The sequence below is a fragment of the Pogona vitticeps genome, chromosome 2 (assembly GCF_051106095.1).
Source record: "Pogona vitticeps strain Pit_001003342236 chromosome 2, PviZW2.1, whole genome shotgun sequence".
NCBI lineage: Eukaryota > Metazoa > Chordata > Lepidosauria > Squamata > Agamidae > Pogona > Pogona vitticeps.
In genome coordinates this window covers 286,098,932-286,122,686 of record NC_135784.1, presented here as the reverse complement: position 1 = coordinate 286,122,686, position 23,755 = coordinate 286,098,932, and the positions used below count along the sequence as shown (strand labels likewise).

Genomic DNA, 23,755 nt, shown 5'->3' with positions numbered 1-23,755 from the left:
ACTTCCTTGTTCTCAATTATTATACAAGCATCTGTTCACTGAGGCTACAATCTATGGACCATGTATCAGTATTACACAACTTCAGATTGCTTTCCAGTCTAAGTATTTTTGATAGGAAGACTTGATCAGTTGGCTCAGATCTTTGCAGTGCCTAACTTCAGCAAACTTTCTAAGGATACAAGGATTACACATAACTCCTCTGCATGTCTTGAAGAACCAATCTGTGCCACCCAGTTCTGATGAGTTAACCTGTTGTTATAGCCTTCCTTACTCAATTCCTTTATTGAGGCAGACAAGTATTGTGACAATATAAACACATTTATTATGCTTGTGACATAACAAACTTATTAATATCTAAAGTGCCTCATGATTTGTTTTTGATGTAAAAGAATCCTTCAAAAATAGTTAGAACTAGATGTCCTAGTGAGTGGAAAAGAGAACTTTGGCAACGGCAAACATTTTCTGCCCTTCGGGCTTGAAACAGCAAATACAGAGAACTAGCTGTTTCTTTTAATTATGATTTTATAATTGCCTTTAGTTGGCCAGAAAAGTAACAGACAAGTATAATCTTTGGTGATCCAACAACTACAAATGATGCTATTTCTATCAAAAAGAAGAAAAGCAGTGTTACTCTTGTGGAAAATCCAGAAACAAGGGTGGGTAATGCCTTTAACAGACCACTTAGCTCACAGGCCGTTTGTAGTACTTTCCACAACGTTTAAATGATAATAAATTGAAATAAGAATGGATATATTTTCATTACAGAAAGCCAAGACCTCAAAGTTAACTGCATGCTAGCATTTAACTGGAGCTGAACTGACTTTTAACTGACTTACAACAACTAATCAAGACGACTGCCTGGGGAGTAGTAAAAGCACACTTAAAAGCTTTATTTCTACAGCTTCACTATGTAATATATAGTGATATAGTTTTCATTGTTACTCTGGAGCTTTGCTTTGCTTTCACCATCTTGACTATCATGTTACAGTCTAGTAATTCTGAATGTCTGTAAGGAACACCCCCAAACTAGTTATGTCCAGCATGGAATTATACTGATATTTTGTAGCGGAATAACTTTTCTCAGAGCTCAGTTACATGTGGGGAAAAAACTTGATTTTTGAATTCGGTTTAGCATGTTCTAGATTAATTTTTAAAATCTGACTAAACAACACACAGGGAAATGTGGGGTGTTTTTTTTTTGGCCTAGTTTTGTTTTGTTGCTGGAAAGTGAGGTGTTTTACTTGTTTATTTTAAATCTCTTGTGAAATCCATTTATTTTGAATTCTTTTGGCATATTTGCCTCTTGGTGTAAATTGTGCCTGTGACATTTGTCAAGTAATGGATGCCAGGATCATGGGTTCTGGGTTGCAAGAAAGCCTTGCGATCTTAGCAATTTCTTTGGTCAGTTTCTCTTTGTCACACACTGGTGTGCCTTCCTTCACCTTCACTGTCTGTCTCTGCATGTGTGTCGGTCTTCAGGGAAATCTTGCAGTCCAATCTGTTTTACTTTTCTATCATACTCAGCTAGTGCTATGCCAGATTGCAAGAAAAATATATTTTAAAATGTAAAATAACACTACAGCAGCAGCAGGGAGCAGCTGTGATAGTGTGAGGACGGGCGGGTGCAGGACAAAGCCTCGAATGCACAATTCTAAAAGCCTGTATAGCGTCCTTGACTTATATACAACAGTTTAAAAATGGATTTAAAGTTTTCCTAAGAGGACACACAGACACACCAACCCTAAAAATATGACATTAAACCAATTTCAGAAACCCCAATCCATCCCCCAGTTCATTTTCATAGAGTAACTGCACCCTGAAGTTTCAACTTTTTGGAGGCTTATTATATACCTTGTTCTTTTGCTACTGTTCTATTTACCAAAGCAAAAAAGAACATAGGTCTTCAAACAGCTAGCTGGCCTGTCATTTTAGCTCACGGTGAAAGTACAGGAAGATGTATTTTAGAGTGGAGGGGTTGATGAAATACACTTACAGGAAAATGTTGTCAAGTGCAGTATGTTGTCACCATGCCACAGAATCCCTACTCTGACATGAGCAACTATGGCAATTTTGGCTTACATCAAATGCCATAGGGTATGGAATGAAAGGGATGTGGTGGTGCTGCGGGTTAAGCCACAGAAGCCTCTGTGCTGCAAGGTCAGAAGACCAGTAGTCGTAAGATCGAATCCATGAGACGGAGTAAGCTCCCGTCGCTTGTCCCAGCTCCTGCCAACCTAGCAGTTCAAAAGCATGTAAAAATGCGAGTAGATAAATAGATACCACCTTGGTGGAGAGGTAACGGTGTTCCATGTCTAGTCGCGCTGGCCACGTAACCACTGAAACTGTCTTTGGACAAACGCTGGCTCTACAGCTTGGAAATGGGGATGAGCATTGCGCCCTAGTCAGACACGACTGGACTAAATGTCAAGGGGAACCTTTACCTATGGAATGAATCTCAACCTAGCCATCCAAGGCTATGCAGTATGTATGAGAGGTACCTTGGATTTATGTTGCATGATCTCACCAATGCTAAATGCAATGAGAAGCCATAATGTTATGTGTAAGTCCTCTATGAACTTAAGTTTCACTGATGAGTGTAGCCCTATTTAAGCATTATGACCAAAACTAGGTATTGTTGGAAGCACAATAATGATGCGGGGATCCAAGTAAATTCCATTCACACCCCAGAAATGAGACAAAATATTCTGCTCACAGAAAATGTTTGCAGTGGTGCTTGTGAACTTACTTTGCTAAATGATCAGGAGCTCTGATAAGGCTTCAGACCATAAAATGCTGAAGTTTACTGCAGTTAAAAGCCCTGCTGAAGGCCACCATTGTGAACCCAAACACGGGTCTCCCTGCCATGTGGGGCGAGAACACGGCTGGGGTGAAACATACCTAAATATCTAGTTTCAGAGTTTAATGTTTGAACATGGCTAAAATATGCATAACATCAGGGTGTATAGGACTATGAAACATTTGGGCCTTCAGCTGTTTTTGACTACAGATCCTATAACCTTCTGGTATGCAGGTTGGTAATGACAGGAATTGTGGAGCAGAAGCTCCTTACTCCTGGATTAAGTAGAATCATAGATTTATAAAACTACAAGGGAGCCAAAGATCACGTCTCATTCTCTGCTGATTTAGGAAACCCACAAACCAACCCTGACAAGTGCCCATCCATCATGTTTCAAAAACTGAAATGAACAAAAGTCTACCGCTTTTGAACAGTAATGACTTGCAAATACTTTCCCCTAAAGTTCAGTAGGAATCTTCTTTCTTGTAAAACAAATCCATCAGTCTGGGTCCTACCCTTCAGAGCTGCAGCTAGCAAGCTTGCTCCATCTTCCATGTGATAATCCTTCAAGTATTTGAAGGAGACTATCCTATCTTCTTTGGTCATCTCATGAGAAGAGAAATCTTCCTGGAAAAGGCCCTGATGTTGGGAAAGAGGGAAGGCAAGAGGAGAAGGGGACGACAGAGGACGAGTTGGTTGGACAGTGTCATCGAAGCTACCAACATGAATTTGACCAAACTCCGGTAGGCAGTGGAACACAGGGGTGCCTGGCATGCTCTGGTCCATGGGATCATGAAGAGTCGGACACAACTTGACTGAACAACAACAATCCTATCTTCTCCAAGCTAAGTACAACCTTCAACAGTTCTTCATACAGCTTCATTTCCAGACCTTTAACCTCTGGACACAGGTACAACTAAGGCAAATAATCTTATGCTATAGTCTTTAATCTATTGCTTTGGCATTTCACATCCATCTTAACCTAAGGAAGATTCGAGGATAGGCATGTACAGCTTAAAGATGTCACAAATGTATATATTTAGGTGATATAACAGCAAACTACCTGGGCACTGCTATTACTCTTCAGTATATACACAATTCCTAGTGACAAAAATATTAGCATGATTTTGGCAAAAGGTGTTTTCCAAAATAAGGGGATCATCCTGTTGCTGAACTGAAATCTTTCTTGGTAGTTCTTTTTCCTCATATATTGACAGAAGTTACTAAACTACTATTTGAAGATAAGGCTAAAATGCAAATGCTTCGTTTTCAGAGAACCCTCCATTTTAGTGAAGCATTAAATATATTTGGGCATTTCAATGTTGATACTGTCAGTGAAATTTTATTAGCAATACAGCCAGAATTTATAATCATTTGTCATCTTCACTAGGTTCCTACAATCCATTTGTAGGTCCTTGTCCTTTGTTTGGCGTATGAGATTTATTCTTACAGATCACTTCTTAACTGATGGCTTTCTAATTAAATGAGAACGTTTGCCACAAACTAGTATTTTTCAACCTTCCATGTTATTTCTCATCTGAAAAAGACTAAAGCAGGATAGCAAGATTGTAAAATGTTGGTGTAACTTTGTTTTTGTAATTCTTGTCCTCTCCTGATCTTAAAAAAGCTCTCCACCTCCCTGTTCTGAATTTGCGGTGCTTGGTAGGAATTTCAAAAAGCCAGAACCAAACAACACCTGGTGCTTACTTGCTTTTACACATAACAAAACTTAGCTTGGGATTCTCTCATTACAGATTTTAACATACCAACATACGGTTACTTAACACTAAAGCAAAGTGTTTCATCAGATGTTGCCTGTTGATGTCCATGCTGCTAAGAGATACCCAAAGGGATGTAATTCAAACTTCATTCTTATGTTCACTTGCCTGCAAATAAGCCCCACTGAACTCAGCAAGACTGCCTCCCAAATGATACAGGCTTGCGCTATGTGTTATTCAGGTCATGCACTAATCAAACAAGTTCTTATCTTCTCCTCGCCCCACCCCAATAAATTAGGCATGTGGCATGAACAAATGTCAAACACTGTTCATTTAAAAATGTCATCTGGACTGATGGAGAAAACAGAACACAATACCAAGACTTGATTTGTACTGGGAAAATAGATACATTCTATACACACACAAGTTGAATTCACCAAAATACTCAACAAACCCCCATGAGTACTGCTACCCTGCAAAATATCTTCTGAAAACAATTCTTCAGATCTTCATTTTTTGGGGTGAAGGATTGCTTATTTTAATCTTGTAACAATTACAAATTTGAGCCAGATGTTCAAAGGAAATCACATCTGAAATTTCCTGTATTAAGGCAACCGAAGAACCATTTTAGGAATGTTCTACATATACATAGGTTGAACAATATTATGAACATTTCCTGAGGATTCAACAGTGAGTACATTAGCATGGGCTGAAACACATATGATTTCTCACAGTCAAGGCTCCAGAGTAGAACATGGTATCAGAACAACCGAAGAAAAGGTTTTATATTTTATCAGAATGCCTTTTCATTCAGATATCTTGGTTATTCATCAGGAGAATTACTACTAAGTGACAAATGCAATGCAAATAGTCTGTGACACAGAGAAACCACCATTCATTTTGCTAGGACCTATACAAGTCAGGTTCTTCATGGATAGTGTTCTCTCTGGGCAACTTTAAATAATGTTTTGAGGCCCTTGGAAAGAGAAGGCAAACAAGAAATTTGTTTCTGAAGAACACCCAAGCCATAACATACTGTTGTTCACTAAATTTGTTGGCATTCATTACATTTCTAAGCACCAGACAAAAATACCACTACAATACATGCAAGTGTAAGAAGACTTGTAGTATAAGCAGGTAAAGATTAATTCTTTCTAAATATCAGAAGATGCCAAACTGGGTTACAGCATGAATTATTACATTTATAATAACAATAATCTTAGAACTGCAGAGCTGGAAGGGACCTTATGGATCCTTTACCCTATCAAGGAGGCACGGTGTGGAACTGAACTCCCAACATGTGGCTCCACAGCCAGACACCTAAACCACTGATGCATTTATTTACTCAAAAATATTGTTGCAACCTAACTGAGTTTTAGATCGAAATGTCTGAAAATGTTTAAGAGTTCTTGACATATTCCTTTTGAACTAATAATCTTAATGACTAGCCAATATTCTAAAGAACCAGTCATTATTAATGGTTGACTACAGCCAAGGAATCATAACCTGGACACTAGCATATCAAAATTTCATCACTACAGCCTGTGAAATTATTAAGAAGCAAATAGATGATTTCTGGCAAAATAACTGTAGTGTTTCTGGATTTTTTAAAAATAGTCTCAACATAAATGCACTGCAAGAAAAGAAACATTGATCTAATTTGCAGGAAAGACATGACCTGACACAGATGGCTGTTTTTTGTAAAAGGCTGCAAGAAGTGTTTTAATAAAGTCATTTCTTCACTCGTGAGAGACAAAACTCTCCATGTGAAGTACCAAGACTGCAACTCTTCCTGGCGACCTTTACGCAACAGCCATGCAGATTTCTCATGCTGGCTAAGGCATTCATTATGTCAAGCAATGACAGCAGAGGATACTAGAAGCAGTATCTGGCATTCAATAATTCCCCATTAACATAAAACTTTATTATATTGATTAGAATACGTTTACTTTTCCTTCCTCTAATCTTGTAAAACAAAACAAAAAAACTGCACTTGTGAATTATTCTGTGCTCAACTGTAATGACATTTCAACTATGAATTGATCTGGTTTCAAATGCAAGATAAGAAAGGCACAAAACACCACCATTCAGAGTTTAGTAATAGCCTTCTGACTTAGCCTTAATTGAAATAGATGATAAATATCCACTCAACTGATGACAGTTCTTTATGGACAAGGACAAAACCGCAGTGTGGGTAGCCTCCCTCCCCCCTAATGAAGCAATCTCTGTAGACAGACTGTTTCTCTAGCAACTTGTTATGGCTGCTCTAGTATTTGAATCCTGTCATCACTCACTAGAGACCTGGTCATGCAGAGTCTATTTTGATATCTGAAGTACATTTAAAGGTAACAGTTAAGATAAAATACTGCATTTTTCCTTTTGAAAGATGGCATAGCTTTAAAAAAAGAGAATATTCAAAATGCAAATAATCATATCTCCTCATACTTGCTTTGTAATGAGGTATTCACAGTAAATCATCATCTCCTTGTATTCTGCTCTGTAATGTGCATGGGTTGTCTTCCATTCTATACTAAAATAAACTAGGATGCCCCAGAACAAACGTGAAAAGCCTCAGGTCTGTCTGAAGCACCAAATGTAGTGCTTCAAGGAAGGATGTCTAGAAACCTTCAACTGAAATCTGTCCTAGGTTTCCAAAATCATATTGTCCACATTCTCTTCCATAAATGAACCTAAATTTTTTTTCATCTGAAGCAAGATTTAGAAAAAACAGTGTAACTTAAAATGAATGGAACAACTGTGTCTGCCAGAAGCCTAGGAGGAGGCAGTCTGTCCTTTTTTACTGGGGCATATAACCACCTTGCCTTACTGTCTGTGGTAGATAACACTTTGGCATCTCGCCATCTGTCACTGTATTCATTCTGATGGGTTCAAACTGCATGGGTGGTCCCTCTGGGCTTGAATGGAAAGCACCTGGCAGGACAACTCCTTGTTCATTCCCCTCTGAGCTGGAGCCACACATCTGTGGGTCATAAAGTCCAGCAGTATCTTCCTCATTTATCGGAGAAATTTGCTTGACTTTTTCCAAATGAGAACCATCTGTGACCGCTTCATCCCAGTTACCATTCTGCTTGAAATAGTTTCGCTTTGGTGTAGAGTTGTCACTTCCTAGCACTTGCTGGTCTTCCGGTCTCTCTTCAGAATCTAACAGAGGTTGGGTAGACTCAGACCTAGAAAAGACTTGCACTGGAGGTGTCTGGTCCCGGTAGCCATTTGGTACCACTGTTGAGTACTGCACAGTGCTGGAAGTGTTTTGAGCAGGTTCCCCTTCATCACTATCTGAAACACTCTGTCGAGGAGAAGACATACAGGACGATCCCCCGATACCACTGCTGTGACCTTCTGAAGCATTTTTCTCCTTTTTAAGCAAATCAAATAACTTCAGGTCTGGTTCAGAAAGAGACTTCTTGTCATCAGCTTCAATTTCTACAACACTGACATCAGTGAAGCTCCCTTCTGGATAGATCTGCTCTTTGGAATTAAATTGCTGGGAAAAAAAAACCCAATATATAATTATCATTACTATAAATACTAGTAGATTTTAAACTCCTATGTTTTGTCATCACTCTTATACAGTGGTGCCTCGCTTAATGACGATAATCCGTTCCAGGAAAATCGCCGTTAAGCGAAAACATTGTAAAGCGAAAATAAAAACCCAATTGAAACGCACTGAAACCCATTCAATGCGCTCCAATGGGGTAAAAACTCACCATCCAGCAAAGATCCTCCATACGGTGGCCATTTTCACTGCCTGTATAGTGAGGAATCCATCCCATAACACAGCGGGGAGCCATTTTAATCACCCGGTGGCCATTTTGAAACCACCGATCAGCTGCTCAAAAAACGTCATTTTGCAAAGAATCGGTTCCCGAAGCAGAGAACCAATCATCGCAAAGCGAAATTCCCCCAGACCATCATTTTGCGATCACAATTGCAATTGCAAAAAGATTGTCATTAAGCGGTTTTGTCGTAATGCGGGGCAATCGTAAAGCGAGGCACTACTGTACACACAGTTTCCCCATCTTATAGGAGTTTAAAGCTTGTTTAATGGGGAGTTAATGCAGTTCCTATTTAACTTTCAGGATTAACATGGTGTGAAATCTGGATTGTCATAATGCATTCTTTAGGAATGAATATTTAATATTATTGATCATTATAATAACTGTGTGCCATCAAGTCAATTCTGACTTATGGCAGCCCTTTTCAGGATTTTCCAGGTAGAGACTACTCAGAAGTAGTTTACCATTCCCTTCTTCTGGAGGCACCCTGGGACTGTGCAGCTTGCCCAAGGCTACACAGGCTGGCTTTTCTAGCGTGCATTGGACGTCCAACCTCTGGCTCTGCAGCCAGGTACTTCATGCACTGAGCTAGCCAGCCTCGCTCCAATTTATTAAAACTGCTTGAACATTAAGCATTCCAGATTTAAAGTCTGTCTCACAGATGCATTATAATTCATCTCATTCTGGCATTATTCAATGTATGCCTTTAAGACTAAGTAGTGTAAGGCAGTTTGAATATTCTCTAAGGCAAGGGTCTCCAAACTTCTGAGTGTGAGGACCACATTGTATATTTTCCACATCTTCGAGGGCCAAAGGAACATGCACGATTCGAGTTATGAACTCTTTTTCCCCCTTTTTTTAAAAGCTAAGTCATCTTAGGTTAAAAGGAAAAAAGAAAAAAATATCCCCCTCTAGTGGCAGAAGGCGGAATAGCAGCTTCCCATTAGTTTCTATGGACGAAAAGAGCAGGTACAGATTAAATGGTTTTCAATGCATTCCTATGGGAAATGAAGATTCGACTTACGAACTTTTCGACCTGAGAACTGCCTTCCAATACGGATTAAGTTCGTAAGTCGAGACCCCACTGTACTACTATTATATTGATGGGCAAGCCATTTGTTAAAAAAAAAATACCTTAGATGGTGTTTGCGGTGACCATTGAGCAATCACACTCTTTGAAGGATCAGGCACATTAGGCCAGATGTGCTTCTTGATGCTGGCAAAGGGGAGAAAAAGGAAAGTCACTGAACTACAACCATATGGACCTAGCAAGAATTCTCTGCGCATCATTCATTGATAAAATCATGCCAACATTACATTGTCATACATTTTAACAATTCTTATCATACATATTGTTTTCACTATTGAGATATCCACTGTAAGGACAATATCTGATTCCACCTATATTTTGAAAATACAAGAAAGGATTACCTAGACAAGAGAAATCAGCATGAAATCTTGGTTTCCAAATAAAATTACTCACAAACTCTTCCTTGCTTAGCACCAAGAACAGCTGCATTTGAAGGCTGTTACCACTGATGAGTAGAGGAAGCAAGCAGAGGCTTGCATCTGGTTTTATTTTCTCTACACAGTAGAATTAGCACTGCACTAGCAAGGCACCCCCTAATATATGCTTCCATATACATATAACTACTTTATATCAGGTATTTAAAAAAATCAACACTATTCTAGTCTGCACACAGGAAACTTACAGCCAAAGTGCACTTGAAAGCAATTCTGTTTTAAAAAAGCAATTGGGACTCTCTGCTTTAGAAAGGATACTTTTATCTAAAATTATAAAGAAATACATGATCTAGAAACTGTGCCACAACTCATGCCTGGATCATGTCTCAAACTGCTTGCAGATATATTTTTCCATGTGCCACCAAGAGATATGTGCTGGGAATGCAGGACCATGCCTTCTTGAGGAACTTCAACTGGGGAATTCCTCCCCAAGAGAGAGCAATTGGCCAGCTCACTGGAGATGTTTAGGCACGTGGTTAAGGGACATTTACCCATCCAGGCTTTTTATGTATTAAAACTGTGAATCACTTGAACTGACTTGTTTTAATGGTCTCTTTTCTGCTTTATTATTGTACTTGGTTTCTTACTAAAAATATACACAGCCCTCCTGAGGACTAAAAGACAGTATATGATTTATAAATGTACAAACTCTCTTTATGTTAAAAAAAATAAAATGAAATTACTCACTAAATCCTTCTGAATTCCCACAGAATAATTGCACGATTTCCCGCTTTGGGGAAGCCTCCAAAGTATGATTAAATGCTACCTCGATAATTTTCACAGACTATAATGTTCACATTGTTAACTTCAGATAACATTGCAGTTAACTTAATAAGGATACTTACATGTCTCGTTTGCTGAAGCAAAATAATACACCTAATAGAGTAAACGCTAAGAATGCTAGACAGACAGGAACAACTATTGCTTCAATTTCCCCTTCTCCTAAAAGATAAACACAGAAGGAAATCAACACTTTTCTTAAGTCACATACCTGACACAAACATGATTTAAAACACTGCAAATCTATTAAATGGCTATTGCAATGGCATAGGACAGGTTGTTGACCCTGTTCTTCACCTAAGAAAAAACACTGAACTGACCAAGATGAAGCTGTAATACACGAGCAAATTCTCTGTATTTTTATTTATTGACTATACTCCCTTATTTTTCCATTAAAAATGCCAAGGCGGGTGTCAAAAATATCTCAATAAAAATTTATCAGTCCTTGTAACATAAGCAGATAACCCTATGGTCTAAAATGACAAGAGCAGATACAAAACAAGTAGTAACATAAAACACAAAACGTTAGTAGGCCAAAGGCTGTTTAAATAAAAAGGGGTTTGTTTCCAGTGGAGAACCATTAATGTTTGTGGACAGATGGGCCTTCCTGGGTAGAGATCTCCTAACTGCATGAGCACCCACTGAAAGGAGCCTCTTGAATATATGCAGACAATATCCAATACTGAATGAGGAAAGTAACAACACAAATTATAGATTCATTTACATTTTAGTGATCAAGTTAGAATCATCATGTTTACATCATGGTCCTAAAGCAGAAAATTAAGATAGTTAAAGAAGTTATCAAGTGCTGTTTGTTTAAATTACATCCTAAAAATTGGAACAAATGTATTACCAAATTTCTTTGTAGTAAATGTAAACTGAGGACCATTTCTTCCTCCTTTTTCTGTGTATGCTGCCATCTGCACCGTGTATAAAGTATCACTTGACAAAGAAGACAGTGGGTACTCCGTCTGGGAAGCATTCACAATCACAACTAGAAGAGAAAAAAATGTCCTCTTTATTCAATTTACTCTATATAAGCTCTTGTATGAAATCTATACAACAAACAAGTTTTAACTAATAACTTCAACTTCCATAATCCTATCAAAAAGTAAATCTGTGGATGTTGTAAGATCTGAATATATATCATCCTTCATTTCTAATTTAATCAAAATCTTCTTGAATACCAATATAAATAATATGTTTATATTTTTATAGACTAAAATATACTAAACAGATTGCTATATGTTTATATTAATACATTTTATTATATTGTGTTAGGAAGATCAAATGAAAGTGAGAACACATCTAGCTCAAAAACAAAGAAACACTTAAATATCAATACAATGTAACCTTCATTTTACAAGCAAAAATAAAATGCAAAATAATCAGACTATATATAAATATATAGTTTATTTATTACAATTATAACCTACCTTTCTGTTGAAAGATAACACTCAAGGCAGTTTAGAAAAACATATTGCACAAAAACTTTAGCATATTCCAAGTGTATGAATAAACAGTGACATTAATAATTACACTGTGGCACCGACTTTCCTTTCACCTCTGACTGCATCAGCCACTATTTTTCCTTGTGGCTTTAATCTAGCGACATCATTAGATTTGTACTTGTCCTTTGCTATTCCCTAGTAGCTAACTGAATGCTGTCTGACCTGGGAGTCTAACCTTCCAGCATTATCTTTTGTCTCATTTTGGAATGTCTCATCATAGGGGTTTCAAGGTAAGTAATGTTCTCCACAGTACTAACAAAAATTAGCTTCAGTGACACTGCCATTATCTGTAAAAGATCCTCTGACAGCGTCACTCACCTTCAGCTAGCACTGCTGCCCAGCAGCCACCCTCCAGAGGTTTCTCTACCCCCATCATCACTGGAGTTATTTGTTTTCTTCTGCTGTTGCAGCCACTAATTCTGAAGAGGATGGGTGCATCATAGTCTGGTGCTTCCACTGTGAACATTCTGCCTTAAGTTACCCTGTTAGGAGCCCAGAGCAGACTTTGGTCTAGATGGGCGGGGTATAAATGAATGAATGAATGAATGAATGAATGAATGAATGAATGAATGAATGAATGAATGAATGAATAAATAAATAAATAATGGTGCCCAGCTTCCCAACAGCACTGCTCTCAGCTTCTCTGATACAGTCAAACCCGCTAACCAAGTTACGGTGTGCATCCATTCCATATGCAGTAGTTAATGAGCAACACAGAAAAGCTGAAATGAAACATGGCTTTCATAGTGTCAGCATCCACAATGGATTTGTATATACAGTGGTGCCTCGCATAACGATTTTAATTGGTTCAAAAAAAAAAAGTTATGTGAAACATCGTTATGCGAAACACCATTTTCCATAGGAATGCATTGGAAACCGGTTAATCCGTTCCAATAGGCACGGATTGCCGTCCTTAAGCGAAAAAAACCATAGGAAACATCGTTAAACGATACAATGTTTCCTCCATTGGAATGTATTGTAGCTGACTCAATACATTTCAATGGCTTTGCGAAGTCAATTTTTGCAAAATTAAGTGTGTCATAAAAGGGTCAAAAATGGTTTTAAATGCTTGGATTAGATTCTGCTCCCTCTAAAACGGATGCAAAAGTTAATTTGGCTTTGATCTGACTTTTCGTTAATTAATGGTGAATTTTTTTCCCCCAACTTTTGACAGCTGTCAAAATCTGACAGCTCCATTATTTCCTATGGGGGAAGAAAAAATTCACAAAAAATTAATGAAGACTCAGCAACTGTTCTAAATTCTTGGGTTCGTTAGAGGGCCCCCTAAGTCATGTGCAAACCTGATTTGGCTTTGATCTGAACTTTCGTTAATTTATGGCGAATTGTTTTCTCCCCCATAGGAAAGCATGGAGCTGTCAGATTTTGACAGGTCCATTGGTTCCTATGGGCCGGAAAAAAAATTAACCATAAATTAACGAAAAGTCAGAGCAAAGCCAAATCAGGTTTGCACATGACTTAGGGGGTCCTCTAACGAATCCAAGCATTTAGAACCGTTTTTGACCCTTCTAAGACACTTTTTTAATTGAAAAAAAATCGTTAAGTGAAGCAGGGGACCTAAAATCGCATTCGTTATGCGAAGCATGGTCCCAAACTTCGCTAAGCGAAAATCACCCATAGGAAACATCGTTATACGGTGCATATTATTTTCTAAAAAAACACATCGTTATGCGAATTCATCGCTAAACGAGGCAATCGTTAAGCGAGGCACCACTGTAATCCTATACATAATGACATAGTCTTTAGTAACCTAGTGCTGTTTAATGGTCTTATTTCTAGGTGAACATTTTTCTTCTTCTCAAAGAATCAAAGAGTGGAGCTCACTTTCTGTGCTGAATTGGGCTGCAAGTTCATAGAATTTATGTATTTCTTACATTTTTATGCCATTTTTCTTTGGGTAAAGGGACTGAAGGCTCACAGAACCATAGGACTTAGAATTGAAGGAATCCTTGGACCACTAAATCCAACTCCCTTCCTGAAGCAGGTGATCTACAATTAAAGCATGCCTAACAGGTAGACATCAAAACTCTGTTTAAAAGCCTTCAACAAAGGGAATTCCTAGCACATCCTGAAGCAGTCAATTCCACTGTTAAAAGCACTTGCTATCAATAAATTCTTTCTAATGTTTAGGTGAAACCTCTTTTCTTGTACTGTAATTTGAATCCACTACTTTGGAGCCTTGAAAACAAGCTTGTTCTATCTTGTCCATGACACGTTTCAAATATTTGAAGACAGCTATTGTATCACATCTCAGTCTTCTCCTCTAAAAATACCCAGCTCCCTCAACTGTTTCTCACTGGACTTGGTTTTCAGATCTTTCACCATCCTGATCATTCTCTTCTGGACACATTCCAGCTTTTCGATATCTTTCTTAAAATGTGGTGCCCAGAACAAGACACAGTATTCAAGCAGAATGCAGTGATACTATTGCTTCCCTTAATGTAGACACTATACTTCTGTTGATGCAACTCACTTAGCTTGTTGCCTACTAAATCCCTATTAAAATCCTTTTTACTGGTAATAATGCCTATGATAAAACCATAGAACTGTGGAGCCCATGGATCACTGAGTTCAACATGCCAGTACCGAAACAGGAAATCCACAGCTAGAGCATCCCTGACAGGTGGCTGTTGAACTCCCTTTTAAAAAACTCAAATGAAGGAGATACCACCCAGCCCAAGGCTGTGCATTCCACTGCTGAACTTAAACCAAGAGCACTAGGGTCCTGTGGATGCAGGACCATGAAGGCAAATGATCAGCCATCTCATTTGGGATAAGTTGGGCTGAGATCTCACACTGTGGAAAAATCAGGTGATTTTTATTACAGTGACAAATCCGAACACAAATTGAGGGAGATCTGTGCCTACAACCTGAAAATAAAGCTTAACAACATTTAAAAATGTACTACTATTCTGTGCAATAACGATGCAAAGGTACGCAAAACAAGATTACCTGTTTTATTTCCAGTTACTGTGTTATAAGTTATAGTGTAGTATTTGATAAATCCATTTTGCTCTTCCACTGAAAGAGGTTTCCACTCTAACACAGCTTCAAATTTTCCAACTTTCTTTGTTTGAACAGTGGGTCCATTCAAAGGCACTATTAACAAAAAATATTTTTAAACTTTATTTATGAAGAACAATGCTTGGTAAGTAATCATTTCATATGGCTGCTCAATCAAATACCCATTCAGAGGAATAAAAAGTCTAAACTTCAACAACTTAAATAATATTATATGTCAAGGTGTGTATTGTCATAAAAAGAATATGTATTTGGTTATGTTTTCTATGATCTTACCATCTTGTTGAAGGTATGCTTGTGTTGATTTTCCTTCTCCTTGTCCATTTGCATATAATGGAATCACAGTTATAGTGTAACATTTTCGTGGTTTTATGTCTCCTAAGGAAATAAGTTCAGGAGTCAGATTCACAGATTTTAAGTCAATCTTGTACAAATACCATATGCAGAAATATAAATGCTTATTCTGAATAATAATAATTGTTACAAGCTCCAAATATCACGACTCCCTAAGAAAATCCTGTTCTGTTTCCCACAGTACGCAAAAATCTTCAAAAAACTGAAGCAAGAACTGAAAATCAAATGAGGAGAATAGTTTAAATATTTACAGTCCACTGTTGCTGCCTGCATCAGCAAACGGTTCCAGAAATACAAAAGAGTATTTTACTCTGTCTGAACTACAGCTTGTTCTATTGGCACCTACAGGTGAAATTGTCAAGCCAGCTGTTATCATGAACAATGACATAAGCTATGAGCAGTTACTGCAGATTTTGTTTGGATTTTGTGGCCAGGACAAACAGTGGAAGTGTAGCTGAACAACAGCCAGTATATTAGTTTCTAAAAGAAAATACCTGCAATACTGCAAACCTGTCAACTAACAGGATTGCTTTTTAAATATAGTTTTGAACCAATTTTAAAGTAGGTATGTATGGATAAAGCAACCTAGCTTTGATTTCTAACTCTTTACTTATTTATCAAATGATGCTACTGCAGTGTTGCCCCACTGATTAGCAGAAATCTCTATGCCTCTCTTAAAGATTCTGCTCATTCTATAATTTTTGGAAGGCCTGGGAAACGTGATGGTATTTTAGCTAGCTGATATACTGGTGATCACTAATGAGTCATACTGTCTTAATGTGTCTGTCTACAATACGTCTTTCTCTTCAGTCCTCTCTGCTCAACATTTCCACCTATCAGACACTATTTGTAACCCTTCTGCCAACCACTTGTACACATGCGGATGGAGCAAATGATACTGAACTTCGCCACAAATTCTGTTTATCCATACCTTGCTACCCTGTTAGTTTTCCTTCATGTATCTTAACTTGTATGTGTAACCTGCATAATTAAATTGTAAACCACTCAGAGAGTACTTTGAGCATTATGGGACAGTATATAAGCATCACTCTTTAGTTTTGCTTTGCTTTGTATGGATTATCTCTACTTTTGATACAACAGGCTTTTAAATCTGCAGAATTCTGGGTGCATGGAACATCAAGCTTCTGTAATACCACAAGACTTCTATCAATGTTGAGGAAGAATGCACAGGATGACAGATTTGACTGAAGGAATAAACCTATATGCCATGTGATTTTATACTCCTACTGATTCCTAGAGCTGTGGAACAAGGTGTGACAAGCAATCGGAATTCTAAACTATTACAAACACTACCCCTTTATTATTTATATTTCTCTTTATAAACATACAACATTCCATGTTAACTGTTCTAAAAGCTCTTTTAATGAAAAAGGTCAATACATTTAAAGCATTTTATTTCTATAAAACCTTTCTTAAAGCCAACAACTCAAACAACTGCTGACTCTCTATTGTAGAAATACCTATTACATTCCAAGATTACCTTTTAAAAATGCACTATGTTTCATCCCAGGTTCCTGTTGCCATTCAGTACTGCAGTCTGAACTGTCACACTCTTCATACCATTCAATTATGTATTTACTAACAAATTCTCTGGGTGCTGTCCAGTTTACCCAGAGTTTGCCATCTTTAGGAAATGCCACAACATCTTTCACAGGAGCTGAAATGATCAAACCATCCAGTCTTTATTTTTGGAACAGCCTTCATGCAAAGATTTCAATGTTCTACAACTTTCTTCCAAAAATAAAATTGAAATTTAAAGCCAAAGGCTCTTATTTGAGCTCTCTTTTTGGAACTTTTAGAGCTGTGAATAAATTTCACTGCATCACATCTAAAAACCAAATCTAGTCCCTAAAGTCATAGACCAAGGATAAGTAAATGTGTAGGTTCCTAGAACATTCTGGGAGCTGTATAAACTAAGAGTTTACAAACAGCAAAATACTTAAATGCATAAAATCCAATACCCAGCAGATATAATAATAATAATAATAATAATAATAATAATAATAATAATAATAATAATAATAATAATAATAATAATAATAATAATAATAATAATAATAATAATAATAATAATAATAATAATAATAATAATAATAATAATAATAATAATATTGTGCTCTATACCAGAGTGCATTCCAATAGTTAAAAACAAAATAAAACTATAATATAATTACAATGATAAAAACATACAATAAACAATTATCATTCAATAAGTCAATAAACAATCAAAATAGCTATAATAACAATACAGTTGTGCCCCACTGGACGATTACCCCGCTCTACGACGAATCTGCGTAACATTGAAGCTTTTGCGAACGCTTTTGCAATCACTTCACAATGTTTAGATGAGGTTTTTTCGCTTAGTGATGATCGGTTCCCTGCTTTGGGAACCAATTTTTCGCTTTACGACAATCAGCAAACAGCTGATCGTAGGGTTTCAAAATGGCTGCCAGCTGAGTTAGGGATGGATTCCTCGCATTACAGGCACCAAAAAATGGCCGCCTTATGGAGGATCTTCGCTGGACGAGCAGGCATTCAGCCCACTGGAATGCACTGAATGGTTTTCAATGCATTTCAATTGGTTTTTTAATTTTCGTTTGACGATTTCGCTCTGCAGCAATTTCGCTGGAACGAATTAACGTCAAGCGAGGCACCACTGTATAATAATTAAAGTACAGTAATTCCATCCCAATAATTGCCTATTTCCATGGTCAACCCCTATGGTTCCATGTTGAACAAGTAGGTTTTTAAGTCTTGTTTGAATTTTTCCAATTCTGGTTCCACGCGAAGGTATTGCAGAAGGGAATTCCATAATTTTGGGGCCAGATGAGAAAATGCTCTAAGTCTGGAGTTAGCCACCTTGGCCCAAGGAACTAGTAAAAGACCAGAATCTGCAGATCGAGTCCTCCTGCGAGGAATATGCCACCCCACAAGTTCCGCTAAATAGCTAGGGCAAGAGAAATGTAATGCGTTAAAGGTCAAAACAAGAACCTTATAATATGTTCTTGATCTGATAGGTAACCAGTGCAATGCCCTGAGGTGCTGGGAAATGTGAGAGTAGCGTGGCAAGTTTAAAACTACTTGTACCGCACTATTCTGCACCAAGGTGAGAGGACAAAATGCAGAAGGAAGACCAGCTAACAAGTTATTACAATAATCTAAATGTGAAACCATCAGGGCATGAACAAGACGTTTTGTAGTTTCAGGAGTCAGGAAGCGATGAATTCAGTGAATATTAGCCAAATGTAGATTACATGTCTTGGCTGTCGCATTCACAAATGAATAAAGCGACAGCCAATCATGCACTAGAACATCAAGATCCCTAGTCTCTGAGACAGGGGTCACCAAGTAGCCGGTGTGAGAAATAGAGGAAACAGTCAAAGGACAAATGGGACGATCTGGGTAAAAGATCAGGATTTCAGTCTTGTCCATATTCAATTTCAAGTGGTGAGAGGACATCCACAATGAAACATTTGACAAACAACTTGTCAAAGAAGTCCAGACATCATTATTAAGCTCTGAGTAAGACTGATATACTTGGGTATCATCCACATAGATATGATAGTGAAAGCCCTGTTCAGAAATTATGGTGCCCAGGGGAAGCGTATATATATAAAAAAGAACTGGCCCCCAAGACTGAACCTTGTGGGACACCAACTGTGAGAGGAAAAGGTTGAGAGGTTTTAGTATCCAATGATACTGAGAACAAACAATTTGACAAGTAAGAAGAGAACCAAGAGCTAGCACTATCAGGGATTCCCAAAGAAGCCAACCTTGTCAAAAGTATTTGATGGTCAAGTGTGTCGAATGCTCTCAACAATCAAGCAGCACCAACACCAATGAATGATGCTGAGTCTTGGCCAACAAGTTATCATTCAAGACTCGAGAGAGTACAGTCTCTACTGAATGTCCAACCCGAAAGCCAGATTGAAATGGATCAATGGCATTATGATAGACTAAATAAGGAGTCAATTGAGAAAGAACACCCCTCTTTATAAGTTTAGATAGAAAAGGAAGGACAGAAAGAGGTCGATAGTTGGCATAAACAGAAGGATCAAGGGAAGGATTCTTCAACAGGGGGACGAACAAAGGAATGCTTAAGAGAACTTGGAAATTTACTGAGCTAGACTGTCAATTATCGTCTAAATGCATACACTGTGGTCTTCACCAATCTAAGAATGGCTGTAAGATCCTCTGAATCAGAGCTGCTGTAAAGTTACTAGATGAAACCTTAGACAGTTTCCTTCTAATTACCATCTGAACAGGCAAGATACTGGGGAGAGGAAATATACAATAACTATGCACAAAACGGGTCAGATAAGCCATTATCTAAAATAGTAGCTGAAGAGAATTCTAGCCCCTTATAGATAAACAAATCTAAGGTTTTACCTCCAATGTGAGTAGGAGGAAATGGCAATAAATTGAAGTTGTGCATATTCAATATGGAAGAAAAATCCTCCCATAATTTAGATTCTTGATGGATATTAAAATCTCCAGCAATTATACAGGGCAGCTCTGTATCCAAAAAAACCAGACAACCAGGTGGAGAATACAGTAGTTTTGATCCCATGATGTTATTAGCAGCGTGATACTAAAACTAGAGTTCTGTTGTGGAAAGTGGAAATAATCAGGAAAATGCAGCTTTATTATAATTCTCAGTTCATTTTTAAAAGAAATGAGGATAGTGAATTCAACATTTGAAACAAAGAGATATGTAAGAGAAATATTTTAAAAGCTTAATATTTATTGGGAAGATTTTAGAAAACTAGACATATATTAGACACTGATAAAACTCTACAGAAAACTTACCTTTTGAGTTTGTGGCTGAGACAAGCAAAACTGACGTAGGAGATTTACCAGCGCTGTTATATGCTGTAACCCTCACTTCATATGTCCCATTGTGTACATTCAGAATGAGCTTTGTGGCATTCATGTGGGAGTACACTTTCACTGGAAAAGAAAGTGGTGGCCTTCCTGAAACAGACACTTCATATCCTAGGATTACTCCATTGGCTTCAGAAGGTTCCAATTCCTGTTTAAAAGCACATTTGATTAATTTGTCCCTTCTCTGTGAACATATAAATTGTGTTGCATAACAAGACTTTTTAATATCAGCAAGCTCACCAATGTCTACAGCAGAGATGTTTCCCAACTTTGCTATGCAAGAATTCTTTTTTTACAAATCCAATTATTTAAGAGTGACCCTGTGACCTTCTGTAAGCGAAACACTTATTAAGCTAGGTGAGAAAGCTGATCAAAATGTCCACTTAGTGATAAGGTTTACTAGAGCAAGGTATACCCTGGACAAGACAGGACACAAAACAGTAAAAAAGGAGGATCCACTGAAATTACAAGTGTTGTGATCACTGGACTGGAAATCAACACATATAAGAAACGTCATTATTCTCATGAAGCAAAATACAGGATTAGAATAAGAATTCCTAATCAACATGGTTAAACAGATTCGTTCAGCTGCTTCACACTGATATTCATAATCTCTATGTTATAGCATACTGAAATGAGGCATGGAGTAGAAGATTCAACAGAATTTAAAGGTTTATAGCAAACAGAGTTGTGCATTGTAGCTGAATTATGAGAGAAAGGACTAACTGCTCTTCCCAGGTTAAACATTAAGCATATTTTTATGATGCTCTACATGGTTTGGTATCAAAAGATATCAAATTGTGTTGTCAATCCATCTGAAGAGATGGGATTCTGAACTTCCTCTTATATAGGAATTGCTGGAGGAAAATGTAAAGTTGTGAAGTCAGTTGTGTTATGAATAGTCACTGACTATCTGCCACAGGAACACCTATGTGTATGCTCTTGTTGTAGATGTATCATAGATAAATAAAACTTGAATCCTAGTCCAAATAGAAAGGCAGAATATGTATGTATCATGGCTACCCAAGACAAGGCACAGTGCAGCTCCTGCCCATGACAGCTTGATGCTGCTTTTATATAATGGTTAATTAACCAAAGCACAATAGTCTGCAGCCAAACTCAAGATATTTTCTTGATGCCTCTCATGAAGTACATTAATAGCGACACACTCAGTGTCATCAAATCTACATGTTCTTGTTCTAGTAAAAGAGAATGGACACATATACTAGTGCTTTGTGAGTCAAAACTGATGATTTCTTCTAATGATGTAAGCTTGATGGAAATCTCTCAGACAACAATTTACAGAATTCCACTACAACATATATTTGTGCTATGTCTGCACTGAAATATATGAAACATTTAAGTTATTTTCCTATTTATTCAGATCTTTTTATCTTCAGTTTTCATAAAAATCCCACGGCAGGCAACAATAAAACAGAGAAGCATGTGTCCAGAGCTCGATTAAAACACACTGAAGCCCTAAATTACACCAAATTTAAGAGGACTGATAGCATCATCAAAAATATAACATGTGCCATTTTAACCAGTGCATAAAACGTGAAATATACATAAACTAAGACCCAAATAATAATAACAACATATGCTATCCAATCAATTCTCACTTACGGTAACCTCAAGCTAATTTAATGAGCATATTTGACATTCACCCTATATTGTATTGTGATGGGACAGTATACTAGCATGGGCAGACTGATATAGGCAGAAACATTCCTTTAGACAGAAAATACAGAAGCAATAGTGACGATCCCCTCTCATAAATAAAAGATACTAAATGTACATTCTGAAGATCACATACTAAATTAATTTTACAAATTCTTCCATCTATGTCAAGAACAATATGTTATTCAGGGAAATGTCCTAGAAAAAATGTTTCCAATATGATTTCACAACTGCTATGTCAATGCTATGTGTTTTGAAAGAAATGAAATGAGGATGCTAGAGGCAGGTATATTAGTGAAAGTATAAGCACTAAGGCTAGTAAAATATTGATATTATTACTTTCCAGGTCAGCTCCAGAGTCCAGTTTCCAGGAGAGTGAGTACTAATCTTCCGCCAAACAGCTGGTCCTTTAGACGGTTCTGTTGGGGAAAATACACATAAGGTTTAGAAGTTCTATTTAGGACACTATTCATTTTGATTGCTGGGCCATAGTGTTGTGGCATTTTAAAGACTTGTACCTTTGTTCAGACGTGCCCTTTTTCACACTTATTTTGCACTTTTATTCAAGACTTTCACAGTGTTTCTCTGAAATCCACACCCTGCCTGTGGCCGGGAATGTCAATGAGAAAGCTACACTGCCAAAAGGTATTTAGCTATAGAGAAGATTCCAGGCACGGCTCTGCGCAAGGGCAGACCTATTTTAGTGTGATTAACAGAGACTACAAAGAACCACCACCAGTTTGATTTTTTTTTTGCCAGACTCGTCCACTCATGGATCTGGCAGCAGCCCCTCTATTCCTTCTAATCGCTCCCAGAGTGCCACTCAGCTAGCGACTCAGCAGCCTTGCAGAGAGACTACTCTTCTCTCCCATTGTCAGAAGTGGCTAGCTGAGCAGGACTCCAGGAGCGATTAGAAGTAAGAGAGGCGCCGCCACCACTGCCAGACATGTGAGTGGATGATCTGGCCCCATTAAGTCCAGCTGTAGTAGCAGTAGTAGTAGTAACGTTATTACGGTCAAGGACCCGTAAGACCAGAATATAAAATAAATACATACAAATGTAGTTTTGTAAAATTAAGCAGAATTATAAATGTCCCATTAAAAACATGATAAAACAACCTCTTCTTTCAAATTAATAACTGTAGTGATCACCCATGGCATGAATATTCATCAGTGTATTTGCATGTACCAATGAGAGCTGTTGGGAGGCGGAGCCAGAGAAACTAGAAGGGAGGGGTAAGTCAGAGTCTAGTCAGTTCACTCAGAGACAGAGAAGAGAGAAGATAGTTTGGGTTTGAGGCAGGGAGAGTGTTTAAGGAGTCATTAGTCAGAGTATGACCTGTATTAAGATAGGTTAAGTAAAATACTGAAGCTTTGTGTAACTTCAAGAATGTGCTTAAGAACTATTCCTAAAACAACTTGTAATCAATAAACCTGTTTCTGTTTAAAAGTTCAGTACTGAATGGACCTCAGTCTTTCATAGGAAATATAGATTGATAAAGAAATCAACTGGCGGCAGTGTGTCAAGGGGTGTGTTGAGATAGTTTTTTAAAAGTTTTTTTTAAATAGAAGTTTTTTTAAAAAAGATGTATTAAGACTATTAAAATGCATAAAATATTTTTAGGGCAACCAACAAATTACTTCACATTCT

General features: G+C 37.6%; 1 protein-coding gene across 9 annotated transcripts in view; it reads right to left on the bottom strand.

The window, feature by feature from the left end:
• Positions 1–3,963: 3,963 nt before the first annotated feature.
• Positions 3,964–23,755, bottom strand: part of IL6ST (interleukin 6 cytokine family signal transducer) — a 54,272-nt gene continuing 34,480 nt past the window's right edge. For all 9 annotated transcript variants that reach the window (XM_020805536.3, XM_072992748.2, XM_072992746.2 and 6 more), the window contains 9 exons: positions 22,445–22,524; positions 20,351–20,573; positions 17,022–17,198; positions 15,443–15,544; positions 15,098–15,244; positions 11,470–11,610; positions 10,682–10,778; positions 9,447–9,528; positions 3,964–8,020 (listed from right to left, as the gene is read on the bottom strand). In XM_020805536.3, coding sequence (XP_020661195.3) covers positions 7,313–8,020; positions 9,447–9,528; positions 10,682–10,778; positions 11,470–11,610; positions 15,098–15,244; positions 15,443–15,544; positions 17,022–17,198; positions 20,351–20,573; positions 22,445–22,524 — 1,757 coding nt within the window. In that variant the 3' untranslated portion in view covers positions 3,964–7,312. The remainder of the gene's footprint in view (positions 8,021–9,446; positions 9,529–10,681; positions 10,779–11,469; positions 11,611–15,097; positions 15,245–15,442; positions 15,545–17,021; positions 17,199–20,350; positions 20,574–22,444; positions 22,525–23,755) is intronic.